Source organism: Salarias fasciatus, chromosome 2 (genome assembly GCF_902148845.1).
Source record: "Salarias fasciatus chromosome 2, fSalaFa1.1, whole genome shotgun sequence".
Taxonomy (NCBI): domain Eukaryota; kingdom Metazoa; phylum Chordata; class Actinopteri; order Blenniiformes; family Blenniidae; genus Salarias; species Salarias fasciatus.
This window is the reverse complement of record NC_043746.1, coordinates 6,043,163-6,069,790: the sequence shown is the minus strand read 5'-3', so window position 1 is coordinate 6,069,790 and position 26,628 is coordinate 6,043,163. Positions and strand designations below refer to the sequence as shown.

At 48.3% G+C, this 26,628-nt stretch overlaps 1 protein-coding gene across 1 annotated transcript in view; it reads left to right on the top strand.

Annotated features, from left to right (window-relative positions):
• Positions 1-354: 354 nt before the first annotated feature.
• The window catches only part of gpc3 (glypican 3), a 120,000-nt gene continuing 93,726 nt past the window's right edge, over positions 355-26,628 (top strand). The window contains exons 1-2 of the mRNA XM_030107417.1: positions 355-603; positions 9,606-9,767. Coding sequence (XP_029963277.1) covers positions 447-603; positions 9,606-9,767 — 319 coding nt within the window. The 5' untranslated portion in view covers positions 355-446. The remainder of the gene's footprint in view (positions 604-9,605; positions 9,768-26,628) is intronic.

The window sequence follows — 26,628 nt, the reverse complement described above, 5'->3', positions numbered from 1 at the left end:
ATATAGGCTATATGCAGCTCGGCCACTGCACGGGACAGAGCAGTACCTGCGGACCAATCCCCAACAGCGCCATTCATCTAAAACGCCAGCGGCTCCGCACAGCGCGTGAACCCCCTCCGAGCGCGAGGCGCGCGCTTTAAGAGGCAAAGGGGGGCGGGGTGGGGGCGCTTCGCACGTGCGTAGTGCCGCTCAGGCTCCGTGCCGCAAGAGAAGAGGGGGCTCACAAGTTCCCAGCGACAGTGAGTCTTCAGGAGGAGGCAGAGCCGAGCAGCGGACGCGCCGTGATGGGGACCGGCATGAGGACGAGGAGGGAGCGCTGAGCCGGGAGCCGCAGCTTCTCCACACCAGCCGGACCGCGTCCGAACTTTTACCCTGCTGAAGTTCCCCTCCGCCGGCCGCGGTCGCTCCATTTCTGCCCGGCTCGGTGAAGTTGCTGCGCTCATGCCATGGGCGGCTCGCCGGTGCGCGGTGCGCTCTTCCTGTGCGCCTTCCTGCAGCTGTTCCGGCTCCCCGGCGGACAGGTGCCGAACTGCCAGGAGGTGCGAGCGGTGTTCCAGTCCCTGCACCCGGGCTCCAAGTGGGTCCCCGAAACCCCGGTGTCAGGTAACGCTCCTCTCTCTGAAGCTCGCGCAGACGGGAACACGCGTTACGCACCGGGATTAACAGGAGACCAGGGGAAGCTGTGTCTCTGACTCTCTCCGCTCACTTCAGTTCATTCATCCACTGCGCGGTAGAAGAACCATCCGTCAGACGACATGTTTCTGTCTCCACAGAGCTGCTTCACAGCCTGACCTCTCATGTATTCGCAAAGAAATCCAGCCCACACGCTCCCTCTCTGCCCCTCTGGAGGAACCTTTACAAGCCCGCTGTGCAAACAAACTAACCAAAAATTAATAAATAACACAAACCCTCAGCCAGGTTGAGAATCGCGTTTAAAAAAAATCCAAGTTGAATTATATAAACCGCCAGTTAACTCTGAAATAATAGCTCACTAAAATCGATTTGTTCTAGTATTGATCCCAGCATGAAGGGAAGCAGGCTGCCCTGAACCCGAACTTTGATTTGGTCCGTGCGTTGAACAAAATGTGAACCTCTTCCTGCGGGGTTTTTTTTTTTTTAATGTAAAATGAAATCTTCTGGTTGATGGAGGGAAAACGAGTAACGGAGCAGCTGTTCCTGTAGGAGCTGACTGTTAGTCATGTTCCCATGTTTCTTTCTTCAGTCTCTGGTATCTTCAATCTCTATTGTTGTTGTGTGACTTGTGACCAAGCAGAGAACTACTGAGTTAAAAAAAAAAAAGTGATTAATTTTGGAGAGTTCTGGCTTAAGTGTCTCTGTCAGAATGTGCATGTATGCTGATCCTGGGTGGAATGATTCATTTCTCGGTGAGGGAACAGCTCCAGTCCGCGGTGCTGCTCTGCAGTGCCTCAGCCTGTTGCATCTGATTCAGTGTGTAAATGGAAAAGCTCTCATGTGGCTGAATCACAGCCAGCTGCAAATGTTAATTGGGTGTTTTAGTGTCATGTCAGCACAGGGAAGTGCTTCAGGTTAACAGTTTTCTCTCCATTCTCAGCGTGCAGCGCACACACACACACACACACACACACACACACTCCCACCTGAGTCAAAGGGGATTTGTTAAATAACACAAAATGTTCCATAAACAGGAAAGAGCGCAACAAATCACAGAAAGCATCAGATGGAACGTGCAGGAAAGAAGCACTTTGAAGCAGGTTTTGTCACGCTGCCTCCAACAGATATTAATGTGAAGTGTGTGTGTGTGTGTGTGTGCGCCATAATTCTCCATGCATCCATGTTGACTCACACACCTCTGCACCAGGGCCGGTGGGCATTTTATCTGCAGGCCAGTGGGGGTAAAGCATGGCAGCGGGCTGTGTTCCTTCACTCGGTCTGAGCTGGACGTCCTGCTGGCCATAACCATTACTTAGACTGGAAATCAATTCAGCGTCAGCCAGAGGACCATAAATCTCAGCCGGCACGGCCCTGGTTTGGTTTAGCCAGTCTCACTGGTGCTCCGTGGCTGACTGATGGCTGTGTTTATGTACTGGATAAACAGCAGGAGGCTTGTGAAAAAAATAAAATACAAAAAACTAGTCTTAATTGATTTGTCTTTGGACACTAAATCTTGATTTGGCTCCAGGAAACTCATGAATTGATGAAGGCAGTAAAGGAAAGCCGGGCACTATGTTTGTTTGGCGGTGCCGGGGCGGAGCAGTGGTTACCACCAGAGCCGTATAGCGAGAGAGTTGTGACGGTGACTGTTCGGTTCCGCCATTGTTTTGTTCAGCAGTCGTCTGTCTTGTTTGTTTCTGTCGGTTATTGATCGTGTTAACACATCAGGGCCATCAAAATGTAGTCAGTTCAACATTTTCTGCTTTTGTGCATCTGTTTAATGAGAAACATCCAGGATGGCTTTAATTCCATCCATCCATCCATCCATCCATCCGTCAGCTTTGTTCAACTCACTCACACACACTAAATTTACAGTGACAGGTGAACCTCAGACCATTGGTGGAACAGAATTTCAATGTATTGGAGCACAAAAAAACCCCAAACAACAGAATTTTCCATAAATGTACAATATTTCCCCTAAAGTGAGAGTTCATTGACTTGTGTTATGTTGATGGAGCCTCGTCAAAACGCCAACATTTGTATTTAATACTGTTTCAACCCTAATGGTTGACAAACCACACAGCCACACAGCCCAGCATTAAAAAGTCATTCTGTTGCAGCTCAGCATGTAAACCGATCCGTTATATTTCTTCACTCCGTCCTGCAGTGATACCTCCATCAGATCAGCATCAGTCCAGCATGTTCCCAGATCTGTTTCTCCATTAAATGCTATTAATAGGGTGAAATCCAGTTTGGTTACAGCTGATACTTTGTGAGGAAATCAATGCAGAGGTGCAGCGAAAAAAAGGAGCTGGTGTGTCTGCAGGAGCAGATATCTTCAGAGTGATCAGGTTCTATCAGATCCCATTTCAAAGTAACAGCTGTCCTTTCAAATTGAAAAAGACTCTGTGTGTGTGTGTGTGTGTGTGTGTGTGTGTGTGTGTGTGTGTGTGTGTGTGTGTGTGTGTGTGTGTGAGACTTGCATGTTCTCCTTGTGCATGTGCCTGGATTTTCTCCAGCAGGAGGAGAAATGTTGGATGAAGTGATGCATTTGCACACCAGAAATCATGATGATCAGAAATAAATAATTAAAAACTGAATTCAGCAGACAAATGGCATTGAACAGTCATGGCAGCTGCAGACAGTATATGAAGGAGTACCAAAGTTAAAATGGGAAAAGTTCTGTTTTTTTATTTTCCATGGGTGTTACCACTTTAATAAAAACCCTTTCAGAAAATCATAAATCTGGTGTTTAAAAAAAAGAAACTCATTACTCTGTGTTAGACAAAGCATATTCACTGTTATTTTGTGTGTTTCCATATATTAGGAAGGCTCTTGGCTTTATTTTTCATAATTGTCTCTTTGGTCTTTTTTTTCTTTCTTTCATTCATTCAAGACATTTTGTCGAAGCATAAATATTCATAGACACACAACCAGTTTAATTATTAATGACAGAAGTCTTCGGTGTGCTGACCTCTTAATTTGTCTTGTAATTTCACTAAATCATCAAATCAAAGTGTTTAACTGAAGACACATTTAAGCGTATCCTCCTAGAGAAGCTCAGTGTAACACTAGAAATAGTGTTTATCACTGGTACGAAGTTTTCTATAAAGTTATGCGTCTCTTGAACTTCATCTTCAGTTTATGTTCCCACAGTAAAAATGTCACCAGTGTCGTGTTTGCATTTGCAAATGTCAAAGGCCGATTAAACATTATGAGCAGGAAATGAAAGAGAAAAGCAGATAAACAACCAAGTCGGTGCCGGTTCGTCTGTGGAGCTCTTTGGCATTTTCATCCGTTACAGGCTCTGCTGATTAGGCTGTTAAATAATTACAGTGACAAGACAAACATTAAAAGTTCATTTTCTGTGCCGCTCCTTCACCCTCGAACAGCAGCTGTTCTCAGCGACGAGCTGCAGCCTCTCCAGACGGTCATGATAAAGGCCGGGGGACCGGTTCAGGGCCGATAAGTGAAAAGTAGCGACGCTGAGGAAGAGATCGGTTGTTAAAGAGAGCAGTCAAGTAATGTTACCGAAAAGTAACTTGAAAATGAAGAAAGTAACTCTTCTGATTCTTTTAAATTGTATTTCATGTGAACGTGTCCTAATGAATCTGTGTTATTGCTGTGTTAATTGCAGTATTGTTGGTTGGAGAAAGATGCTCTACAGCCTGGATGATTCTGAACAGATGACCATGGAAGCTAACGTAGCTAACGCTAATCATTTCCAGTCAGAGATATTTGTCGCTGTCAATAGTTGGCAACAACGAAAAAGAAGCTCTCTTGGTTTTTAATTTTTCATTCTTATATATTCAACAACTGTTGGAGTCTTCAACAAGTAACTGAATCTTTCACAGATCAAACTGAGTTTAGTAGGTGAGGCCTGCAGGTATGTTTGACTGTATCTTTTACAGTTTTAACACTGGACACCTAATTCAGTGAAGGCTGTACTTCTGTAGGAGATAAAGTCAAACTTTAACTCTGATTTTAAGCCCATTAGAAAACTGAATGGACTCTGTGTCTCATTATCTCGGACCGAGCCAACACTGAGATCCAACAAATGCTGAGATTTGTCCTGTTGTTGGAGCCAAGGGTAGTGAAACTAAAAAAAGCCTTAAAAACAGCAACATGAACCCTTCCCAGGCAGCTTCTAGTGGATAACATTCCTGTACGTTCACAGTTGAAATCGTAGTCCTGCTTCAATGAAAGAACTTTTCTGCTGGAGTCACTTTTCATGCATTTTGTCCCATTTTCCCCCAAATCACCCGTTATTACTACTACTGTATCATTATCGCTAATTTCTGCGTGAAAAGTTGGGGTCTCATCTGTATTTTGGGTAATTTTTCTGAACAAACAGGGTTCGCCGTGCAGCTCAGTCTGACGCCGGTTCTTCACTGAGGCACACACTCGATGAAAGATTGATGAGAACCCATGTTGAGGATGGCTCCTTGTGATGTTACTGAGGCGAGGATCACTTTCTGTGTGTGTGTGTGTGTGTGTGTGTGTGTGTGTGTGTGTGTGTGTGTTTGCGTTGCTGGAGGGAAATGTGAAATGGCCTGTATTGACATGGAGTAGTGTGTGGGCGAGGTGGCTGATTCAGAGAGATGTCCGCAGGAAGGCAGAGCTGAATTCTAATAGTGCTGCGTGTGCCGCCGCCAGGCACAACACCAAAAGAGAGGAGAAATAAGTTTGTATTTCCAGCGTCGGAAGAAGCGAGTGTAACGAAACCACACTGCAGTGGAGACGGGAGGAGGAACAGGGCAGCGGGAGGCGGTGGAGCTGTGGGAGTGTGGAGAGGATGGTGGTCGGTTTCACAGCTCCGACCTCGGGACGGGAGAGTGCAGCAGGGAATCCGAGTGGGACTGCTGTTAAAGACAAAAGATATCTGGTGCTTTTTGTAAGTTCTGATGATCTGCTTCATCATCGTGTCCATGGATGGACAGAGTAACAGGTGGTAGCATGTTGAAGGTGCACAACTCCAGGTTCAGGAGTGAATGGTTGACAGGTTTTTAGTTTCTGAGGCTGAGGCTGTTATGCCCAAATTTTTATTAAAAGAAGAGTCTCTTGGTTGAGACTTGACAAATTTATAAAGTGGGAAACGTTCATTGAGTTTTGTCTGTTTACTCGTCGGTGGTGGTCGGAGTCGCTCTAAGCATCTTTCTGAAAGTGGCTCCCGAGTTGGAATCTTCTGAAAACATCAGGAAGTCGTGACTCTGTGGAGGAGAACAGGATCGTCCATCTGAGCACCAAACAGAACTACTTCCCACAGCGTGATGCACAGCAGCAGCAGCGCTGCAGAGAAGTTGTGTTTTCCTGCGTCTGCACTGAGATGTCAGCGGAGTGGTTCTCAAAGTTTCACCCGTTTCCACGGAAACAGAGTCGGAGCGAAGCTTCAAGCACCGTTGTCATGTAAACATTCACCCAAAATGCAATGAAAGTTTTGCATTTTCACTTGAAAACATTGGCAAGCGGGGAGCTAGGATCATGTTTCTGTTCTTATTTCTTCGGTTTTCATTTTGTTCCATCATCATTTTCTTTCCTTCTTCAAAGTTTCTTTCTCCTTTTGTTTCCTCTTTCCTCCTCCCTCCATCCTTTTTGTTTCTTTTCTCTGTGGTAGGATAATCACAGCAGAGTGTTCGCCCTCTCAGGTGTGAGCAGTAATTATCTGGCGGGTCGGGACACCTTGGCTTGTTGTTTGTCACAAAAATAAATGTGAACAACAAAGGAAGAGACGGCGGCGGCGGCGGCGGGCTAATAGCTGGATCAGCTGACCTGAAGTACCACAGGTCTTCTGGTGTCTCATTAAACACTGATTCCGATCTTGTTTGCTTGTTCCTTCCTTTTTGAAGAGCTCTTGCTTTAATGAAGGGACTCGTGTTCACTGCCTCTTTGTTTCATGTTGATTTTTACAGGGAAAAAAAAAAGTGGAAATAATTTCGTTTTTTTTTTTTTTTTGGCGTGCAGGTTTTTGCTTTTCATCCCGTCGCTTCATGAAATGAATTCAAGTGGAGCAGTGAGCTCTAAAAATACATGAAGTGGTGCGTTTGAAACCCCCAGTAGCTAATGACATAATTATTCCTCAGGTTGGCTGCAGAGAGCAGATCTCCTCGTTTCTCGTATTGTCTTTACAAAGTGACACTGGCTTGTTTTGCCCTGGAGAGGCAGCCGCGGATTCCCGCGTGCTCCCACTCCAAACTGGGGGTTCTTGTATAGTTTATGCTCATAATGAACAGCTTTTAGCATATTCTATATCTTAATACCAGTTGTTTTTCCCCCCATGGTCTCCGTCATTAAACTTGCATAGCAATGGTTTTCTAATTGGCGCTGGGAAGCGGAGGCTGGAGCTGTGTTCGCCGCTGCCCCCCCCCCCGTTCCCTCGGCTTGGGGTCCCCGAGCTTGTTAGGGATGTGAGGAGAAGGACTCCTCTCGGGATCTGTGTGTGTGTGTGTGTGCGTGTGTGTGTGTGTGTGTGTTCAGTCTCCATCAGCAGGCCTTCTAAAAACTTCCTCTGTGTGGCTGAAGCGGCCGGCGGTCCGGCGCGGCCGCGACAAGGCCGATCAATGTGTTTTTAAACGGCACTCAGAGACCCGAGCACTCACAAAAACAGCCGCTGCTCTGCATGCTGAACGGCCGCCGCCCCCGCCCGCCTCGCTCTCAGGGTCTGATCGTCTGAAGGCGTCACCTTGAACTGAGGTGATGTGAAATTTACATCTAAATTGCTCCTGGCCTCGCACCTTGTCTGTCTTCATTTCGTTGGAGAGAATTGGCCATCGGGACACAAAAATCCACTAATTAACCCCTAACAGGCTGATGGGGAGTGCTGCCAGTGCCCAGCAGCGATTAGACCTGAAGAGAAACAAGCCCAGAACACAACTGCATAGATGAAACGAAGGAATGAGGGAGAAAAAAACCCAAAAAAGCTGAGTGAGGAGGAGCAGAGCTGAGCCTGGAGCGAAGGTAAAAACGGAGGAAGCTTATTCCCGAGTGATCCGTCACTCACAAAGAAGGCTTTATTTAGACAGTGTGATTTTATTATTTGTGAAGCTCTGCGGGGAATCATTTCCCTTTCCGAATCCTTCACTCACTCCTGTAATGAAACACATTTATCATCTGTGAGAAACGGCGAATCTGTCGCTTTTTAACCACAGATAATTGCTAAATCCCCGCCGTCTCTGTTCGGGCTCCGGCCGCGCTCACCTCCCCTCGCCGCTATTGACAGCTTAATAATTTTGCCCCTGCAGCCTGAAATTAAGTTGATCTTATCTGTCAGGAGTCTTTTGTCGGTATTGATTTAAGATATTAAGCCTGTCAGTATGCATACAAAAGGTGCTGCGCGACGGCTTTATTGCCTCTTTGGCTCATTAGACGCCGCACCTCAAACTTTGATGGAAAGTCAGAAGCGAGCAGAAGCTCCTCTGCCTTTGATTCTCCGGCGCTTCTTAATTATCACAGCTGTCACTCCTGTTGCTTCTCCTGGTAGTTTAACTTCCTGCGCGGCTGCTGTTTGCATTGTTGCCGCCCGAGCTTCTGTTTTCTGAGATCTTTTGTTTGAAGATCTCGGAGAGACAAAGGCTGGAACCTTTGGAGAAATTCCTCTTTTGTTATCAGGATAAATCCTCCATCTCCGCGGCGAGGAGCCTTCCCTCCCTCCTCTGACACGCCAGTTATCAAGACTTTTCTGATACATCTTGCAATCCGGGCGCCCTCCCTCTCGCTCCCTTTCCAAATTAATCTCTCAGCTTCCGTCTCTTTTCTTCTCCCAGCACCCCGAGCGGCGGCGGAAGGAGCTGGCAGACTCCCGTGACATTTGTTTACCGCAGCATCAATCAGGCGACTCTTATCGGCGACGCCTCTCAGGCAGCAGATCCTGCCGCCGAGCCCCGGATGCGGCGGGACCGCGCGCAGGAACTCCTCTTTGTCTTTAAACACCGCCTGCTTTTTGCCCCACTTACGTCTGCAGGCGTCACTTTAAAGGAGAGGTTTGGGAATAAAGTGGAAATTTCTACCTGCTTTTTGAGGACGCGCGCATTTTCTTTAAAGGTGGTCTGACACAGAAATCTGTGTTCCTTCCTCTCGTGTCGAGCCGGAGCCATTACCCTGAATGACAGTAAAAATCTCTTTTCAAACTTCCCGAGCAGATTTTGCGCTTCTCGCCGCGCAGATGTGACATTGTGATGGCGGAGGAACGCGATAGAAGAAGAAAGAAAGGCTTTTTGTGCCAGCCGTGTCCTTCGCCGCGTCGGAACGGGGAGATGAAGTTCAGCGCACAATGGCGGCAGCCGAGGCCTCGGCTCCGTTCTCGATCGGACCGGATTCTCGCCGCTCCGTCTTTATGCCCGTCCTCACTGGGAGTCATTGAATTTGTTTTTTTTTTTTTTTTTCAGGGCTTTAATTCTTTGATCAGGTGTCTGTAAGGCTACCATCAACTCAATCAAACATCCTTGTCACCTTCGCCTTAGAAAAATAAGCTCTGGAGATACGACTCTTCCTCGTCTGTGTCCGTGGCGTCGGCCCTTCCGTCCTCCTCGCGGCGGCAGTTTCCCCCTCCGTGCCGAACAGAATGAAATCACGCTGAAACCTGGCTCTGTTTGTCTGCATGCCACATTGCTCCCGGCTCTCATCTTTGTGCCTGAAAATATCTTTTTTTTTTTTTTTTTTTTTTTGATCCTGGGTGTGAAAAGTGTAGCCTGGAGTGATGGAAAAGTTTCTGTTGACCGAGCTGATCTCAGAGGAAAGCCGGCGTTTTGCTCCCGACGTGCATCAAAATGGCTCATTTTAAAAGCGAGGGATTTATTTTCGACTCCAGCCCTGCGAGATAACACGGCCTATACATAGCAATCGTATTCTCATTAGGCTGCGGAATCTGCTTCAGATAGATTCCCTGAGCAGGGGCTTGTGTTTGTGAGAAGTGAACGTAAGTGGATTTCCCGCTGCTCACGCCGACCGCCGTCCCGTCTCTGCTGCTTTCTCGCCAGGTGCAGATCTGCAGGTTTGCCAAACCAAAGGTCCCACTTGCTGCTCCAAGAAGATGGAGGAGCGCTATCAGGTCGCCGCACGCGGCAACATGGAGTCCGGCCTGCAGGTGGTCAGCGCGCAGCTCAAACGCCTCATCATCCAGAACGCCGCCATCTTCCAAGGTAAGCGGCGTCGGGAGTGATGATGGTTATCAGGAGTTTCAGAGCCGGGAGTGTTTCTCCTTCCTGGGAAAAACCGAGTCGATGAACTGCTGCGGTGCTGTGTAGCGCTGACACGGTCAAAAAATATAAAGATTAAAACATGATGTGCAGACATCATGAAAACTTCACTCTTTATCAGATCATTCATTAAAATAGTTGGAATATGGAAAATTTAAACCTGTAAAACTGTCTCCTTGCTTTGCTGTAGCCTGAAATACATTGCGGACTGGACTGGTGAAATATTGTCATATTAACCTATAGATCTGAACTGAGGCGCTGAGTTTACATGATGAAAACCAAAACCAATCAATTATTACCAAAAATGACTACGATCTCAACATGAAGCCTTTTTAATGAAACCTTTTGGTGGAAAATGCAGTGAAACGTCCAAAAACCCTGACCTATTGCTGTTGTATTAACATGTTTTTGTAAATACTCTCTGACAACGTGAGACTCGGCCTGATCGCAGTGAGGTTCTTCCATCATGTCTCAGCTCGGCTCTTGCTGATGTGTCGTGTCCGCTACCGAAATTTGTTAAAAAAAAATCAGTGTTAGATGGACAGAAATTCATATTTATGTTACAATTTTACCGTCCGTACAGGATAAAGGGGGAAGTGGGCGGGGCTTCTATTGTTCCTGCTCTGCGGCGCGCTCACGGCGTCAGAGGCCGTATTCAGTCTGGAGCGCTCCGGCGTGCGAGGACAAACAAACACCTCCCGATCGCCTGAATTCGAGATCCCGAAGCGGCGCGAGCCGGCGCCGACTTCCTTGGCGCCGCGTCGTCTTCATGACAGCAGCTCACTCCTCCAGACAGTGAGTCACATGTAAATAAAGCAGGAGCATAATGCGCGCAGACAGACAGGGACGGGGCGTTCGGCTGCTGTTCAGCTAAACGCTAGAATGGCAGCGACGAGCGCTTTAAGTGACTTTAGATGTAGCGCGGTTGTCGGCGCCAGACATGTTGTTCCAGAAAGTGACAGCCTCCTGAGATTTGGCGCACTGCAGGCAGTGATGACTATTATTCACAGAGAGGAGGAAAAAAAAAAAAAAAACAGAGAGGATTTAGGAAAAAAATAAAAAATAGTAGTAGTAGCGGTTGGTGGAAGAAACCTGGAAACAGGGATGAGAGCGGTCAGAGGAGACGCTGCTGGCAGGGCAGGTTCGCGCTAACGTGTAGAACAACAACAACAAAAACAACAACAACAACAGCAGCCAGAAAAGCAGGTCGCTGCAATGAGGAAGATGAAGGAGGCAGGTGACTGCTGGGAGGGAATGACTGAGCGGAGACATGACACCCGGTGGAGGCAAAGACACTGAAGAGGGAGATGAAACGCCGTCGCATCCAGCCGGCTTTGAACGCCGAGGAAGAATCCCAGCTGCTTCTACATAAGTGCTGCCGTCTCCTCTTGTTGGCCCAAAGTTCAAAAAAGCTCATCTGCAATGTCAAATATTCTGCTGAAGGAACATGGAGCGTTACAGCAGAGAGGACGGATTCATCCCAGCTGACTGTAACGTGAATCTGAGTGATGAGATGAGCTCAACAGCTTCATAATACTGATGTGGGTCTGTCCTGTAAAAAAAAAGAAAAAAACCCAAAACGCTTTAGAAGTCATGGTTAACCTGAAGCTTTTATCACAATCTTTACCCTAATGTCATAGGTTGTTGTTCGTTCTATGCTTGTATGTTTACTGAAGTACGGCTCCTGGAGCATGGTTAATATAAAATCAACACATTCATTTGGTCTAAATCTCCTCTCTTCATACTTGCTTTTAAACAAAGAAACCTCAGAATTTTGGAGTCTAAAATCAGAAATGCACGTTTTCACTTCACGCTGCACATGTATGAGAAGATTCTCTTCAAAAATGAACAAAACTGTCGGACGGATCTTGTTTAGATGTAACAAGCATGAAGCTCATGAAGCTGATGCTCCGAACGCTGCGCGGAAAATTAACATTTTCATGCAGTTTTTGAATATTTAACTTGCGAGTGGTGTTATGAAACAGCCACATGCACAATTCAAGACTGATTTAGGAATACACAAGAACAACAACACAAATGCAAAAGTAGCCACTTTGATAGGCCTGCACACACACACACACACACACACACACACACACACACACACACACACACACACACACTGATTTATTTATGTTCATCCGTTTTGCTCTGTTTGACTCGATCCACCATAAAGGTTTGTGTTTTTGTATAAAAGTTGATGACACGAATTTATCGGATTCTACCCTGCTCTGTTCTGTTCTACAGACCTAGTAAAAGGTCTTGAGCCTCTCAGCTGAGATGCTCCGTGGTGCCAGGCGGCTCCATACACCTCAGAACATGTTGCATATGTGACGCAGCCTTCATCTCTAAATGAGTGTGAAGGAAGAAGAAAGCTGAACGAAGCCCGACGTGCGGAAGTTTCTCCCGTGGTTGAAGATGCACCGAGAACTGGAAAGAAAAAGGACTTTTCAAAAACTTCCAACCAGAAACTCTGATGAGACTTTGGCGCGTCGACGTCTGTTCTCAGGGATTTCAATTATTCTTGGGTTTCGTGGACGTGGTCTATTTTCAAGATCATCTGTTTTTGTTTTTTGTTTTTTTTTTTTTTCCTGCCTCATGCTGAATACTTTCCCGCTGCAGGGCACCAATTTTCTTTTCAAGTGTTGGACTCCTGTCGCCGTGGCCTGACAGCAGCGTTTTCTGCTTCATTTACCGTTTGGCCTTGTTGATCAGCGGCGGAGCGAGCGTTGTGCGCGGATGCAGAGGCAGGTGACGGAGCGTCATTAAGCGCCTCTCTGAGCGGCGCCGGCGCTCAAGTGGCGAGTTCTTTCATCAGACGCTCGTCCATCTTGTCTCCGGGCCTCTCAGCCTCTCCTGGTCAGACAGTGGCAGAATCTTCTCTTTTTTATTTTGGTCTGCTTACTTTAGTTCTGCTCTGGTCGATCGGTTTGCCTCCACCAGCGCTTTAATAAAACCGCCGCCTGGTATGAAAGAAAGAAGTGAAGACGAAAGCAGCCAGCGGAGAGTCGAGGCTTTCTGAAAACAGTCCAGATTATTGACGGAGCTTCTCCCACTCACATCTTCTTCTTTACGAGTTTAACTGGAAGTGAGAACATTTAGAAATACTGCAGCCACACTGCTCCGTCCATCGTGCAGCGGCAGAACAAAACTCATCACTGTGTTCACCTCTTTAGAGGCCGCACGTCCTTTACATGAGTGAAATAATCATAACTCACTGAATTTACAACAATTTTCCAGCTGTGGAGGGAAATCCCTGCCAAAGTCATCAAGCTGTGATGAGATCTGCAGATGTGAAGGAGTCGAGCACGTCAAGCAATCAGCCACAACATGCAGACTGAGACGCTGTGTGAGGGTGCCGGTAGGAGGCGGGGACGTTCACACTGTGGCGCTCATGCCGGATGTAGATCCTCCTCTCAGGAAGGCGTCTGCTGATCCTGAAGATGGAGCAGGAAATCTTCAGGTTTTTGGAAAATCAGTGTTGAATTTAAAGAAGCGAGCAGCAGAAACACTCCTGAATCTGTCATTGTTATTGTTGTAAGAAGACGGGAACCGGACTGGAGAGGAGGACCTCTTAACCTGAGACCGGGTCAAGACCAGGACCCTGAATTTGTGTTTCTTTACGACTGTTCTGCAGTACTAAAACACTGCTTCTTTGATCAGCAAAACAAGTGATGAAACCTCCATAATGAAGTAGAATAATTTGATTTCAGTCGCATTGATTCAAGTTGTGAGGTTTAAAGACTTCACAGACTCACTTTGTTCTTGAATTCTCTGTCTTGAGCGAAACATCCGAGCCTGTTTTTGGAAAAAACATAAACAAGAGAGAAGCCTCCCACCAATGAAAAGTTAAACTCCTATGAAACAAAGCGCAGATTTCTGCTCCTGAAGTGTGTGTGGAGTCGGGAGGCTTGCCGCTCTCGCCTCCCGCTGCTGCCATGAATTCGTGATGCCGGGGAAGAGCTCGCACTTGGCAGGTTGGGTTAGATTGAAACAAGCTCTGACATGTGATCAGGGCTTTGTTGGTGAGTCCTACAGAGAAGATCCTGCTTGTGTTTTGACACGTTTGTTCACCTCTACGCAGTTTTCCTCGGCTGCTCTAACTTTCTGCCGCGTTCCTAAAAGTTAGTTTTGCCACGTAATGAAGATAAAGTGTCTTGATTTGACTCCTGAGCTGCTCTGGGCTCAGATGGAGACGTTGTTCTCTCACTTCAGTCTCCTTCACTTCTGAAAAGTCACACAGACTCAACTCTGACGGAAACTTCCTGAACTTTGGTCTTAAACTTTGGGAGCTCGTCTCATGTAAACTTGTGAATCACAAAGAGGTGCGCGGCTTCTCCCCGTCTGGATCCGGGCAGCAACAGTTGTTCTGAAGTATTCCTTTTCACATTTACTGTCGAGCTTTGTTATCGGGCTGCGCAGGCCCTCCTCAATCCAGCAAAGCAGAACTGTTTACTGTCTGGAGGTTTGCTCCTTCAAGTGGGATGTGGGGACTCGCTGGGGCCGGCGCTCGTTCTCCCTCCTTCTTCTTCTTCTTCTTCTTCTTCGTTTTATTTGCCAGTGCGCACTCATGGGTTGTGAAACCCAGCACCGTCCTGACACGCCAATTAAAACTTGAGGTTTAATGGGGACCGTGGGGTTTGCTTGACTCGGTTGTTACACTCTAACTGTGTTAGAGACTGCCGCTGTGGTTTGGCTGCTCTTTCCTAGAAGGGGTTCGATACTAATTGCTTTAGCATAAGGCTTGAGAGAACTCCCCAAACAGCCTGCGGACTGAAATCCTTTTAACATCCTGGTCTTATCTGTTTCCCCGCACTTCAGTTTTATCCTCTGTCTTCTCCTCCTTTCTTCCGTCTCTCTGTGACCCTGTCATTCTCTCTCTCCATCTCACTCCTCCGCCTCTCTCTCCGTCTCTTCTCCTTCTCCCGTCGGTGCTGTTGGGAATTGAGTGCCTGGCTTGTTTGCAATCTTCTGTGCTGCTCTCTGTCTCTCTCTTCTGCCAGAGATCAAAGGGCCTCCCCTCTCTCCTCTCTGCTCTCCATCTATCCCCTCCGCTCTCCTCGCTCCTCCCTGCTATCCCAGCATCCCCCTCTCCTTCCAGCCCCACCTGCCCCCCCCCGCCCGCCCCCGCCCCGCTTTCCCAAGCTTCTGCCTCCACCAGAGGTTTCCTCCCTCTTTTGAAGTCAACTTTTTCCAAACAACAGAAAAGTAATGGCTCCGTCGATCCGCTGTCTGGTAAGCGGCGGGATGACAGGCGGCCTTAACGGCAGGCCTCCTGCAGATCAATACCAGGAAACAGGTGAGGCATTAGGAGTTTCTAACGTTCGTGCACACGTCTCACACGCCATTTGACAATCGAATGACCCTGAGCCGACGTACCTGGGAAATCGTACATAATGGATAACTGGCAGCGGCCTCCCTGCTATACCACAGGTTATTGGATTTCATCTGGAGCGGCGTTATGGAGATCACGAGCCCGGCGTCCGGGCCCCGCATGCCCAGATTGCTTTGCTCTCAGTGGCCCGATGTCGGCAATTAAGCTCGAAATGAGAATCTGTAAACCTGCACAGGACGCACATCTTTACATCTAATCTTTTGAAATGAGAGGCTGATCTTGCGCATGCCGAGGGTTTCATTTGGTAAATAAATGATGGAGGCCGATCTTTGGGGGCGGCGCATTAGTATGGGACGCCGCGTGCAGCTGAGCGGGATCTTTATCTGCTCAGATTTCAGGCAGAACCGAGTCGATGTCGGGGTAACTTAGGAAATCTTAAAGAAACACAACCTGGCTTTTGAACACGCAGCCTGACATACACTTGTCGGGGATAATAACACAGAGGTGTGTGATCCTCTGTGGCCCTGCAGGACTGTTTGAAGTAACCGGCGGTGTGTGTGTGTGTGTGTGTGTGTGTGTGTGTGTGTGTGTGTGTGTGTGTCATCAGACCTGGAGAATGGAGCTGTAGGAACGGCCGACTGCTGAGCCGCAACGGGAGCTCAAAGTGGAAGAGACACGGGCGAGTGAGCAACCGCTCTCACTTTTTTCGCAACCTCATGCAAGTGAAACGTCAAATTAGAGGCTGTGAGGAATCCTCCTGCCGTCGCGCCGGTCAGGTACTGACCATGTGTTGCACTTCGGCCCCGTTTCAAGAGAAAATGCATCGTTTTCGTGCTCCGGTTCCAAAAATGTTTCTCGTTTTGACGGCAACTTTTTTTTGCGAACGATACCCGCTTCCATGGAAACGACGTGAAAGCAACAACAGTCGGATACTTATTTGAAGGAGCTGCAGATTGTTAATATTCAGATATATTCTCTTAGATCAGGGCTGCATGATACATCTGGAATTGATCACGTCTGCAGCATCAACAACTGCAAAATGTTCAAAGTGAGACTGACTGAATGCCCATAAATTATGTATTTTCTCTGCATTAAGCATTCATACTCTGTATTTCAACGTGTTTGATTAGTTAGATGGAGTCCTTCTGCGCTAGCGTGTCTTGAAAATCGATTGTATTTTACTCCATAATTTCAACATTGTATTATACCTGATGGCAACAGAGCAAAAACACAAAAATCAAGTAAAACCGATTAAAAACAACAAAGGAAACAAACGTCTTTGCTTGTGAAGGACTGCTGCTGATTAAAAAACAAGATTAAAATTCGGTCCATTGAGAGCGCTGTTATTTTGAAGAAGTAAAAACATGACCACACATCACATGTTTAACGAATAGCATTCAGCCTTGGTTTGAACAGATGAAAATTGATCAGAATCTGAATGTTTTGCAGAAATTTGTGGCCTGAGTTTGTTTACCTGAGCTCCAGTTTAAACATCAGAACAGCACAGAGAACATATAATAACCCGTGTTGAACATTTAGTGCTGCATAAGTTCATTTAATACATAATAGTAGGAACAAACTTCATTTTTCCAACTGTTTAATGTGAGATGTTTGGTTCTTCACTGGTCCAGGATCAGGATTTATATACCCAGTTCTGTAAACGTCAGTCTGTCCATCTCTTTTTCCATCTTGTTTCATTGAGCCTAAGGTTGCAGCCATTCAGATTTAACTGATCCTAGTCAGAGCTGAAGCCATTCTAGAGTCACCAGTGAGTCAAACTCACGTTTTGTGGTTTTAGGGGGAAACTGGAGAGAAACCTGTCTTCTAGGACTCGAACTGGGGATCCTCTCACTGTGCAGTGGAGTGCTCCCCGTCTCTCAAGAAGCCTCTGACCAGAGTTTGGATACCGTATATTAAGTTTCTTCTGAACCCTGAAGCCCAGTTGTTCAGCAGTTTTCTTCATCAGCTTCTTGTCCGTGTTCTGTCTCCGTCTCTGAACTCCTATTAAAACCATTTGTGACGTCCTTTGAAAAACTGAGACTCTGCACAATAAAACTCGAGCATCAAACGGCTTGAACTACAAGAAAAAACAGATTTGGGGAGTTGTGGGGATTGTGAGGTTCGCCTGGTCAGCTCAGGGGTTAATTGGTTAGCGGCAGGAACTCTGTTTTCAGGCAGCCTCTGTTTGGCGCTACCAATTAGAAAGATGTCAGCCTGACTCTGAGGGGGAGAAAAAAGTGAATCCGTGCATGAATAACTGTGATAAGCTGCTTCGGAGCAGCAACTTTTCCAAAAGGCCGACTTCACAATGAAGCTTGGCGAAGTTCTCCTCAGATTTATGTATGTGGCGTGATTAAACTCCCCGTGTCATGTCGGCCCTCCCCTCGCCGGGCCGCCTGTCTGTTTCCCCCGTATGACGCCCGGTGGAGCAGAAACTCATCCAGAATCCGTCTTCTGGCATTTGGCTTGACTGGCAGCTCTAATTGTTGTTATTTCCCCGGCGATGTGTCCTTCAGAGCCCAACCGCCGCCGCCGCCGCTGCTGCTGTTATTGTGACGCTCATTCCGGCCACACAGATTAAAAAATTAGATTATCCTCCTCTGTAAACGAGACAGGCTTTTATTTAACTTTTTCAGAGTGATTTATATGCAGTTATTATTGTGCGAGAGCGGCGTTTGGACACATGTGGTCATTTTTGACTCACTCATGTGAAATGACACGAGGAAGAGGGGGGAGGGGGGAGCGTCCTGCGATGGCGGCGCCGGTGGAGGGAACAGGACCACACCGCTGCACGCTGGGCCTCATCACAGCTCGCCGCTCCCGTCGGAGGAGACATCGCCCAGGAGGGAGTCGGACTCCAGTCCAGAGAGCAAACCCAATTAATAAACATGAGAGGACCGAAGTGGCCTGATTGCCTCCGAAGTGAAGGATGTGGGGAGAGAAGCTGTGCTGTGTGTGTGTGTGTGTGTGTGTGTGTGTGTGTGTGGGCAGATATCAGAGAGTCTGTGTGATATCTGGTAGAGAGAAGTGGGCCAGCCGGCCCGGCGCTCCTGGAATGACTGGATGAGTCGGTGGCAGGCAGGCGCAGTGGGGTGTTGGAAAACAGGTCTGGCTTGGACTACTTTCGGGCGGTGTGAGGGCGACGTGGCTTCATTCGCCGCCGCGAGGCAGGGGGGGCTCTCTCCGCTCCGCTCTGAAGTCGCGGGGGGGCCGAGCTCTGTAAATGATCGGGAGCCTGGAAGGAGCTTGAAAGGACGCTCGTGTCTGTTCATCAAACACGGAGACACAGGGCGACCTGCGGAGCGCGCCGCTCGGCAAACTCACTGCGTATCTGCCAGAGCGTGCACGAGCACACACACACACACACACATGCTGTCATGCACGTGCCGTGATTTAAAAAAGTTCACTCCACACAAATGTGAATAAATCTTCTTTTGTGTCCTTGAGTTCCTCATACCTCATTCCTGGCGGGCCAACAAATTAGCATCTCATTAGCAGTCTCAAAAAACCCCTATCGACTCCCCTGCTTCTTCTGGACGGGTTTTAATTACTTTAAGTGTATAAGGAATTACAATAGCAGCCCCCCGTGGCCCTGTGGTGGAGGTGGTTGTTGACCTTGAGGAGAGCTTTGTCTCCGATAGTGCTGAATGGACGTTTGCGGTGGCAGTAACCCAAACGAGACGTGGCAGGAAGGCGGCCGGCGCTGCAGCTGGCAGGCCCGGCCCGCCGATAATCAAACCCGGACCCCGCTGCCCTCTGCATCCATCCCCCTGTCTCCTGCTCGTTAGCCGCCCGCTCGATCCTAAGTGCTCCGGGCGCCCGGCCTGAGCGGCCCTCCTTCCTTCTGTTCATCCCCGCCATCCACTTTCCAATAATCATCCCCCTCCCGCTCGCTCCGCAGAGCCGTTTTGTCTTCTGGAGAAGTTTCCCTGAGTGATTCAATAAGAGCGAGGACTGGTGGGATGAATGCCTGCTGCGAGATGTCTGAAGTTGTTTACTCGCTGCCCCGGGCTAATCTAATAACTTAATGATGGGGAGAGGCGGTTTGGCTCCGTCCAATCGGCTCCTCGGAGCGTCGTTCGCCAGACGCGACGGGGCTGCACCGGCCATTACCACGTCTTCTTCAATCAGCGCGTAATTTGGTTTTAACTTAATTGCCGCATTTTATCATTATGCGCCACTTATTAGTTTTCTTTGTAATGAGATTTTCTGGCTTTTTTGAGCACTCTGCCGGGCTGGCAGGTCGATGTACAGACTGATGCTCGGTAAAGCGGTGGTGAGCGTTCGCTGGTACCTCGCAAAGGAGAAGAAAAAGCCTTCCAGTTCTTCTTTCTTCTCTACGAAAAGCCCGAGAGAACATTTTCGTGTCCGTGGAGCCCGAGGAGGAAACGGCAGCGCGGTGAATGCACCACTTCCTCCTGATTTCCTCTCATTATCCTGTGTGCTGTTTGTGGAGAAAGTCTAATATGAAACAATAAATCACCGGAGGCAGATACAAAATAGATGTATGGCTGCAGCTCGCCACTGAATTAAGATCTAATGTGTTTTTCTTTATTGTGGCATATTTTCCTCAAGTGTGTGTGTGTTTGTGTGTGTGTGTGTGTGCAGACGGAATGTATGAATCTCCGGTCTGGATTAAACCGGAGCTGGGAGTACAGGATGTTAATGCTGTGAGAAATGCTTTATTGACTCATGCGGAGTGGATATTCACACAGAAATAGACGGATGCTGGTGAGAAATGATACCGGAGGACATTGTTGCAGCTTTAATTGTGTGCTGAATGAATTCACTGGGATGTATCAGACACCAGAATGAGCCTCTCAGCCTTCTCAGATGCTGATTGTCTCGTGTTCATAGCCCTCTCGAGGTGCCTGTTCTCCGGTTTGTGGGTGGGCACAACGTGGCCCAAGAGTTACATTGCGGGGAAACTCAGAAGCGATAAAGATAAGTGCCGACAGTGACGCTTCATGAGAAACTTTTATCAGGCAAGACACCACTGAGGCCAACAAGTAAATAATATTCTTCTGAGTTAAGACTATTTAAATTAAAGGGAGTTTGGGGATATAGAAAAATAGGGTTATGTTTATTATTGACAGAAAACCACCGCAAGGAAAATAGTGAAATTTTAACCTAATTAGTTATATTTAATGCTTCTACTTTACGATTTATAATCTTCAGAGGGACTCAAGCTTTTAACTAACTTAATCAGTTTGATTCCACATTGCAAGAGTTTTGATTCTGTAGGTGGTGTTTATTCTTATTGAGTTTACATTCTAAAGGTATTGTCTAAAGGATAAGTACGGTTTAAACACTTTTCACATTGTTTGAATGAAGTAGAACAATATACTCACCCCGAATGCTTTTCTGATCCGAACAGTTCTTCGAGAGAAATTTTGATCCAAAATCGAGCGGCGCACATCCGTATACGGCTAGCAGACGGGGCATCGGTAACGCCGCTCCTAAAACGACTTTAATCATCCGAAAAATCATTAGTTTCACCAATATTTCATCATCGGGGTGAGTATATTGTTCTACTTCATTCAAACAACGTGAAAGCTGTTTAAACCGTACTTATCCTTTAAGGTTAAAATGTTTACACACGTTTCCCAGTATTATAAAGCTGTCAGGGCCTAATTTACTGACATCCTGAATAAAACATGCTCAATTACATCTCACTCAAGCAGGTTCTGGTTTGAGATTCAGAAAAGACTGAGAAATTAAAGTCTGTATAGAAAAGTCGTGGGGAGCCAGCTGAAGAAATGTCTCTCACTGCAAACCCTTGAACAGGTTTATTTTTTAACATGAACCTTTGTTATGTCAGGATTAAATGTGGTCTGCTCTGCTGTTGGACTTGTCCTCTTGGCTACGTTATGTTTTTTAGCTTCTGAGTTTTTTTTTTTTTTTTTTTTTTTAAACATTCAAGAGCGGTTTTGGTTGAAGAAGTCCTATTTGACATTTATCTGAAAAACATGAGTGAGATGGAGTCCAGTGGGATAATGAGGGGGTTGAAGCCCCTCTGCGCCGCCATGGACGCTCCTTCTCCCGTTTTCTCCTCAGAAACGGACATTCTGAAGTACAGAGCAAGAGAGGCGAATAAAGTCAAACAGCTGCTGAAGCGCCGCGTGTCCTCGGAGGAGGCGTCGTGACCAGCAGCTATATGGCTTGGCGGTAATTCCCTCGGCCCGGCTGCACCCCGATCATCTCCACTCAGTCACAGCCGCCTCCTTCTTGAACTTGATCTGTGGCTCAATGTCAAGCGCCGCCAGTGTGCTGAAAGGCTGTCAGGCAGGATGGAGTGGAGAATATTGTTGCTGCGGGTCGTCGCTGACTCTGATCCAGCCGCCTCCAGGTCGGTTTTCATCGAGCCGGACGCCATTCATCAGGTCGAGGGGAGCATAGGCCATCTTTTTTCTTTGCCTAGCTGAGCGACAGGCTAACATCACAGCATGGAGAGTCCGCTTTACCGAGGCAGATTCACTGGGATTCATAGTTCTGACTCCAGAGTTCTTTCACTTCTTACCACTGATGTTGTCAGGATCAGGGCTTTTTTATTTTTTTAATTTTTCTTCTAGAAGGCAGAGAGGAAACGGACCTGTGTTGCACTGCAGTGTGATGCAAGGCACAATAAAGTTTTTAGATTTAAATTCCAGTCAAAATCATGTTTTTTTTTTTTTTAATTTTCTCTGAGGTCTTGTTGCAACATGTTTGAGCTTCACTGTGCAGGAAAATGTATGAGCAACGGTTGACATAACTACAAAGATGTTTTCACCAGCATAAAATTTTCCATCTGCGTACTGGAAGTCAGATTTTTAGAGGACGGGGCCTGTTGGAGATTAATCATAGCGGTCGATGTGAAAACTCCAAACCTTCCAGTGCAGAGATGACAGTGAAGCGTCAAACAGCTGCAAAGAAAAATACAACATATGATTTACTGTGGCGTCTGTGTAGCTGCTGGGTTTCCTCACATTAGAAGGGGCGGGGCTTGTTGACGTGGGGAGGTGTGTGCGCTGGGGGCGGGGTTTATAAAGGCGGAAGTTACCTGTCAATAGGGCTTCCTGGTATTCCTGCAGTTACTGGTGTGTGTAAGCAAATAAACTCCGCTCACACCGAATCCCTCGTCCGGCTCCTCTTTCTGCGACCGCCACATTGGTGACCCTGGACGTTCGGGCAGCACGTCTGTGGAGTCGGGTGCCGGTGCAGGAGCTCAGGCCGCTCCCGTGTACGCTGCAGCAATCAAGCTGTCGGAGTTTTGGCAACACGATCCAGAGCCGTGGTTTCAGCACGCCAAGGCCCAGTTCCAGCTGAGAGGCATCACGGCTGATGAAACACGGTACTATTACGTGGTGGCGGCTCTGGATTCGTCCACCACCCGCTGTGTGATGGGGTTCCTGCGGGATCCGCCAGCCCAGGACAAGTACGCCGCCCTGAAGGCACAGCTCCTCCGTTTGTTCCAGCTGTCGGACGCGGAGCGCGCAGAGCGGTTGTTATCCCTTAACGGGTTGGGTGACAGCAAGCCGACGGAGTTGATGGAGAGCATGCTGGTGCTGCTGGCGTCTGGCGACACGTCATTCCTTTTCGTTCACCTGTTCCTGCGTTAGAGTTGGAGGACGTTTCATTCCAGGGGAGTGGAGCTACGATCCTGCGTGACGTCTCCCCAGGACAGCCCCACCCTATGATACCTGCAGGCTGGCGCCGGCGGGTGTTCGACGCCATCCACGCGTTGTTGCACCCGGGGGTGAGGGCGTCGGCGAAGCTTGTTGGGTCGCGGTTCGTCTGGCCGGGTCTCAGTAAGGACGTCAGGAGTTGGGCGGCCTCCTGCGTGGCGTGTCAGAGGGCCAAGATTCACCGCCACACTAAGGCCCTGCTGGAACCGTTTTTTGTGCCTGAGCGGAGGTTCGACTATGTTGATCTGGATTTGGTTGGTCCGTTGCCCCCCTCCCGAGGCTTTACGCACCTCCTCACCATGGTGGACCGGACCACCAGATGGCCGGAGGTGGTTCCGCTGGCGTCGACAACGTCAGCAGAGGTGGCTCGGGCTTTCATATCCACCTGGGTGGCCCGTTTTGGCACGCCCCTGGATGTGGCGTCAAACAGGGGCCCCCTGTTTACCTCCGAGCTCTGGACAGCAGTGGTGACGAGCCTCGGTGTGAGGCTGCACCGCACCACGGCGTTCAGCCCTCAGGCTAATGGGCTGTGCGAGCGCTTCCATCGCTCCATGAAGGCGGCCCTCCGTGCCAGCCTTACGCACTGCAGCTGGGTTGACCGACTGCCGTGGGTCATGCTGGGCCTGCGTTCGGCCCCAAAAGAGGATCTGCAGGCGTCTTCGGCGGAGCTGGTCCTGGGTCTGCCGCTGCGGGTTCCCGGGGAATTCTTCCCTGATCCGTTGGAACCCTGGTCGATGGCGGTTGGGCGGCCTGTTTCCATGGAGGCCGGTCGGCGTTGTGTCCCAGTTCCGGCCCATCACTGTTTCCTCCGCTCCTGTGTATCGAGGATGCTGATGGCAGCGAAGTTTGTGTTTGTTCGCCATGATGCCCACCGGGCCGCACTGCAGCCTCCTTATGATGGCCCGTTCCGCGTCCATTGGCGGGAGGCAGGTCAGGGTTTCGGTGGATCGTTTGAAGCCTGCGCACGTTCTGCCAGAGGAGCCGGTGGAGGTGGCGCAGCCTCCGAGGAGGGGGCGTCCCCCCAAATCGGCTGCTGCCACCGTGCCCCCTGCGCCTGCAGTTGCCCCGCCGGCTGGTCCTGCGCCTGTGCCTGTGGAGGTGCGCAGTCGTTTTGGCCGCGCGATTCGGCCTCCTGTGTTTGGCTGCAGTTGATTGTTGCTCATTGATGGTGCTTTTACCTGTACAGTTACCTGTCAATGGGGCTTCCTGGTCTGCCAGAAGTTACTGGCGTGTGTAAGCAAATAAACTCCGCTCACACCGAATCCCTCGTCCGGCTCCTCTTTCTGCGACCGCCACATTACTATCAAATAGAGCATTACGTGTTGCTCTACATAGAATAATAGAAAAGACGGTTAAATATCAAAAAAGACAGGATAAAATTAAATAAGTGATATAATAAAGATTAATGATTAAGGCTTTGTGCTGACTAAAGGCTGTAAGCCATACAAAACTGCAAATGCTTCTTACAGGACAGAGACACAGAAAACATCCTGTAAACTCACAGTAGTGCACAGCATTGATTTTGTGCTTTTACCTTTATGAATATGTAATGCTGGGCAGATTGTACAAAATGGGAGGAGAATAATTGATGAATGTAAAAGCCATGCTACGAGTTTCTCCCACTGAAAATGTTCAGTTTCTACTGAAATTGAAAATCCTTCAGGAGAGATCGTTCTGTTGATGCACTGAGAGACGTTTTCTGACTTTAACACGTTTCCTCCACTAATTTGCCCTTTGCCATTTTTTTTGTCTGTTTGTTTGTTTTTTTTACTGTTGGTGTGTTCCAGTGCTGCAAGCAAATGAACACAGATCGTGGTCTAATCCTGGGGTGTCAAACGTAAGGCCTCCGGGCCAAAGACGGCCCACAAAAGGCTCCAATCCGGCCAAGAAACAACCAAGCAAACTGGAAAAATTACAACAAAACCATCTACTGTTCTCGTAACACAGCTTTGCTAGGAGCAGCAGACTGACATTCAGAGTGGAAATTCCGGACATTTCACTGTATTTTGCAGCAGAAACTGTCACTCAAAGTAGCTTTATGTTAAAATTGCGGTGATTTTGAGATGATTTGTCAGAACATAGACTGTTTCTCTTCTTGTGCTTCTCCTGGCGCTGTCCTGAGTTTGCATGGTGGGCCTGGGGCTCACACTCTGGAGGGTGAACCGCAGCAGCGGAGGTGACTAATTGCTGAGGTTGTCGAGTTCCAGCGGGCACGACGTGCAGCAATCTCACTCCCTCCCGTGGAATCGCGGGCTTTTCATTCGCGCAGATAAACCATTGTTTTTCGTTTCTGCGCGCTCTCATTGTGCGTTTCTCCAAACTGCCCGTCTTATCTCGGCGGGCTTTGTGCGTGTTGCCAGGCGCTCCCGCCGCCGCGGGAGGCCTCGCCGTCTCCCTCCCGACGGGCCCGCCGTCCCGTTTAAAGCGCTCCCGTTGTCTCGTGCGCGCTCGGCGGTGCACCTCTCTCCAGCGTGCCTCCGCCTCTTTTGATTTGACCACGCTCACGCCCAGGAAAAACGCCACGTCTGTGTCTCTGCTGATAATGTGTCAGCCAGTCGGCGCCCCGTGGGGGGGATATTTGCATATGATTTCAGCTGTGACTCTGAAAATCTTCAATAGGAGAATTATCACCCCAGAAAGAAACCAGCCCGACTCCCGCGCTCTTCATCTCCAGCATTATTTTTCAAACAAAGACTCATTTTTCCATTGAGATTAAGAGTCGGTGTATAATGTTTATATTAATTTAGGGAGGAACCTGTGGAGGATTGGTGCTTCTGAGCCTCTAGAAAGGAAGAGAAGAGGATGAAAAAAAAAAAAAAGAGAGAGAACAGACTTAAAAAGTTGTGAATGCACTGTTTGATTAGTTTCATTCGGAGCTCAGCCTGTCTGGTGTCCTTGAGTGTTTTCTGGTATGCAGAAATGTTTTTTCCTCAACACTGAAAGCATGTCATGAATTTGCACTGACATTTTTTTTTCCCCCGGTTTTATCTGCAAATCCTCGCCACCCGCCTCTGTGAGGCAGGACTCTGTTCTCTACTCGTCCCTGATCAGAGGCGGCGCTGCGCCGTGGCAGATCTGCCTCATTAGATTCATTTATACTCCACAGTTTTGTCTCGGCTTCGGCGTCACCTCGGCGGAGCGGTATCTGCGGGGCGAGCCGCCGACCCACCCCGTCGCTTCCCGTGAGCCGACGTGACACGAGAAGAAAGTGTCGCGAATGGTTTCTAGGGACGAGCCCGGCCTGGAGAGTTTTGAGCCGCGTTCTAACGATGCGCCCTGTTGCACGCCTCTCCAGCTGAATTTCATCATGGAGGGAAAACAAACAGTGTGGAGCGAGGATCAAAGTGTCATTTGAAATGCTATCATCAGACAGAGCTGAGGGGACTGACAGCTCCTCCCTGCTCCGGCTCCTCACCCAGAAGCCTTTGTTTCTCTAAAGTCTGATGACTGGTGCATCAGCTGGGATGGAGAAGAGGAGGAGGAGAGGAGACAGGAGAGGAGAGGAGAGGAGAGGAGGAGACAGGAAATGAAGAAAACAGTGAGAAACGGAGCATTTGTTAGATGGGGAGAAGAAGAAAGGAGAGCTGGGAAATGGAAAGGAAAGAAAGGAGTGTTGAGAAATGAATTAAATGAATGACGTAAAAAAAGTGGTGGGGAAAGAAAGAGGAGGAAAAGTGCAAGGAAAGAAAAGGATGGAAAAAAAGAGAAAATGTCAAAGAAAGGCAAAAAAATGAAGGAAACAAGATGAATAAACGGAGAGGTGGGAAAGGGTGATGGGATGAAGGGAAGAAGGTGAAATGAAGAA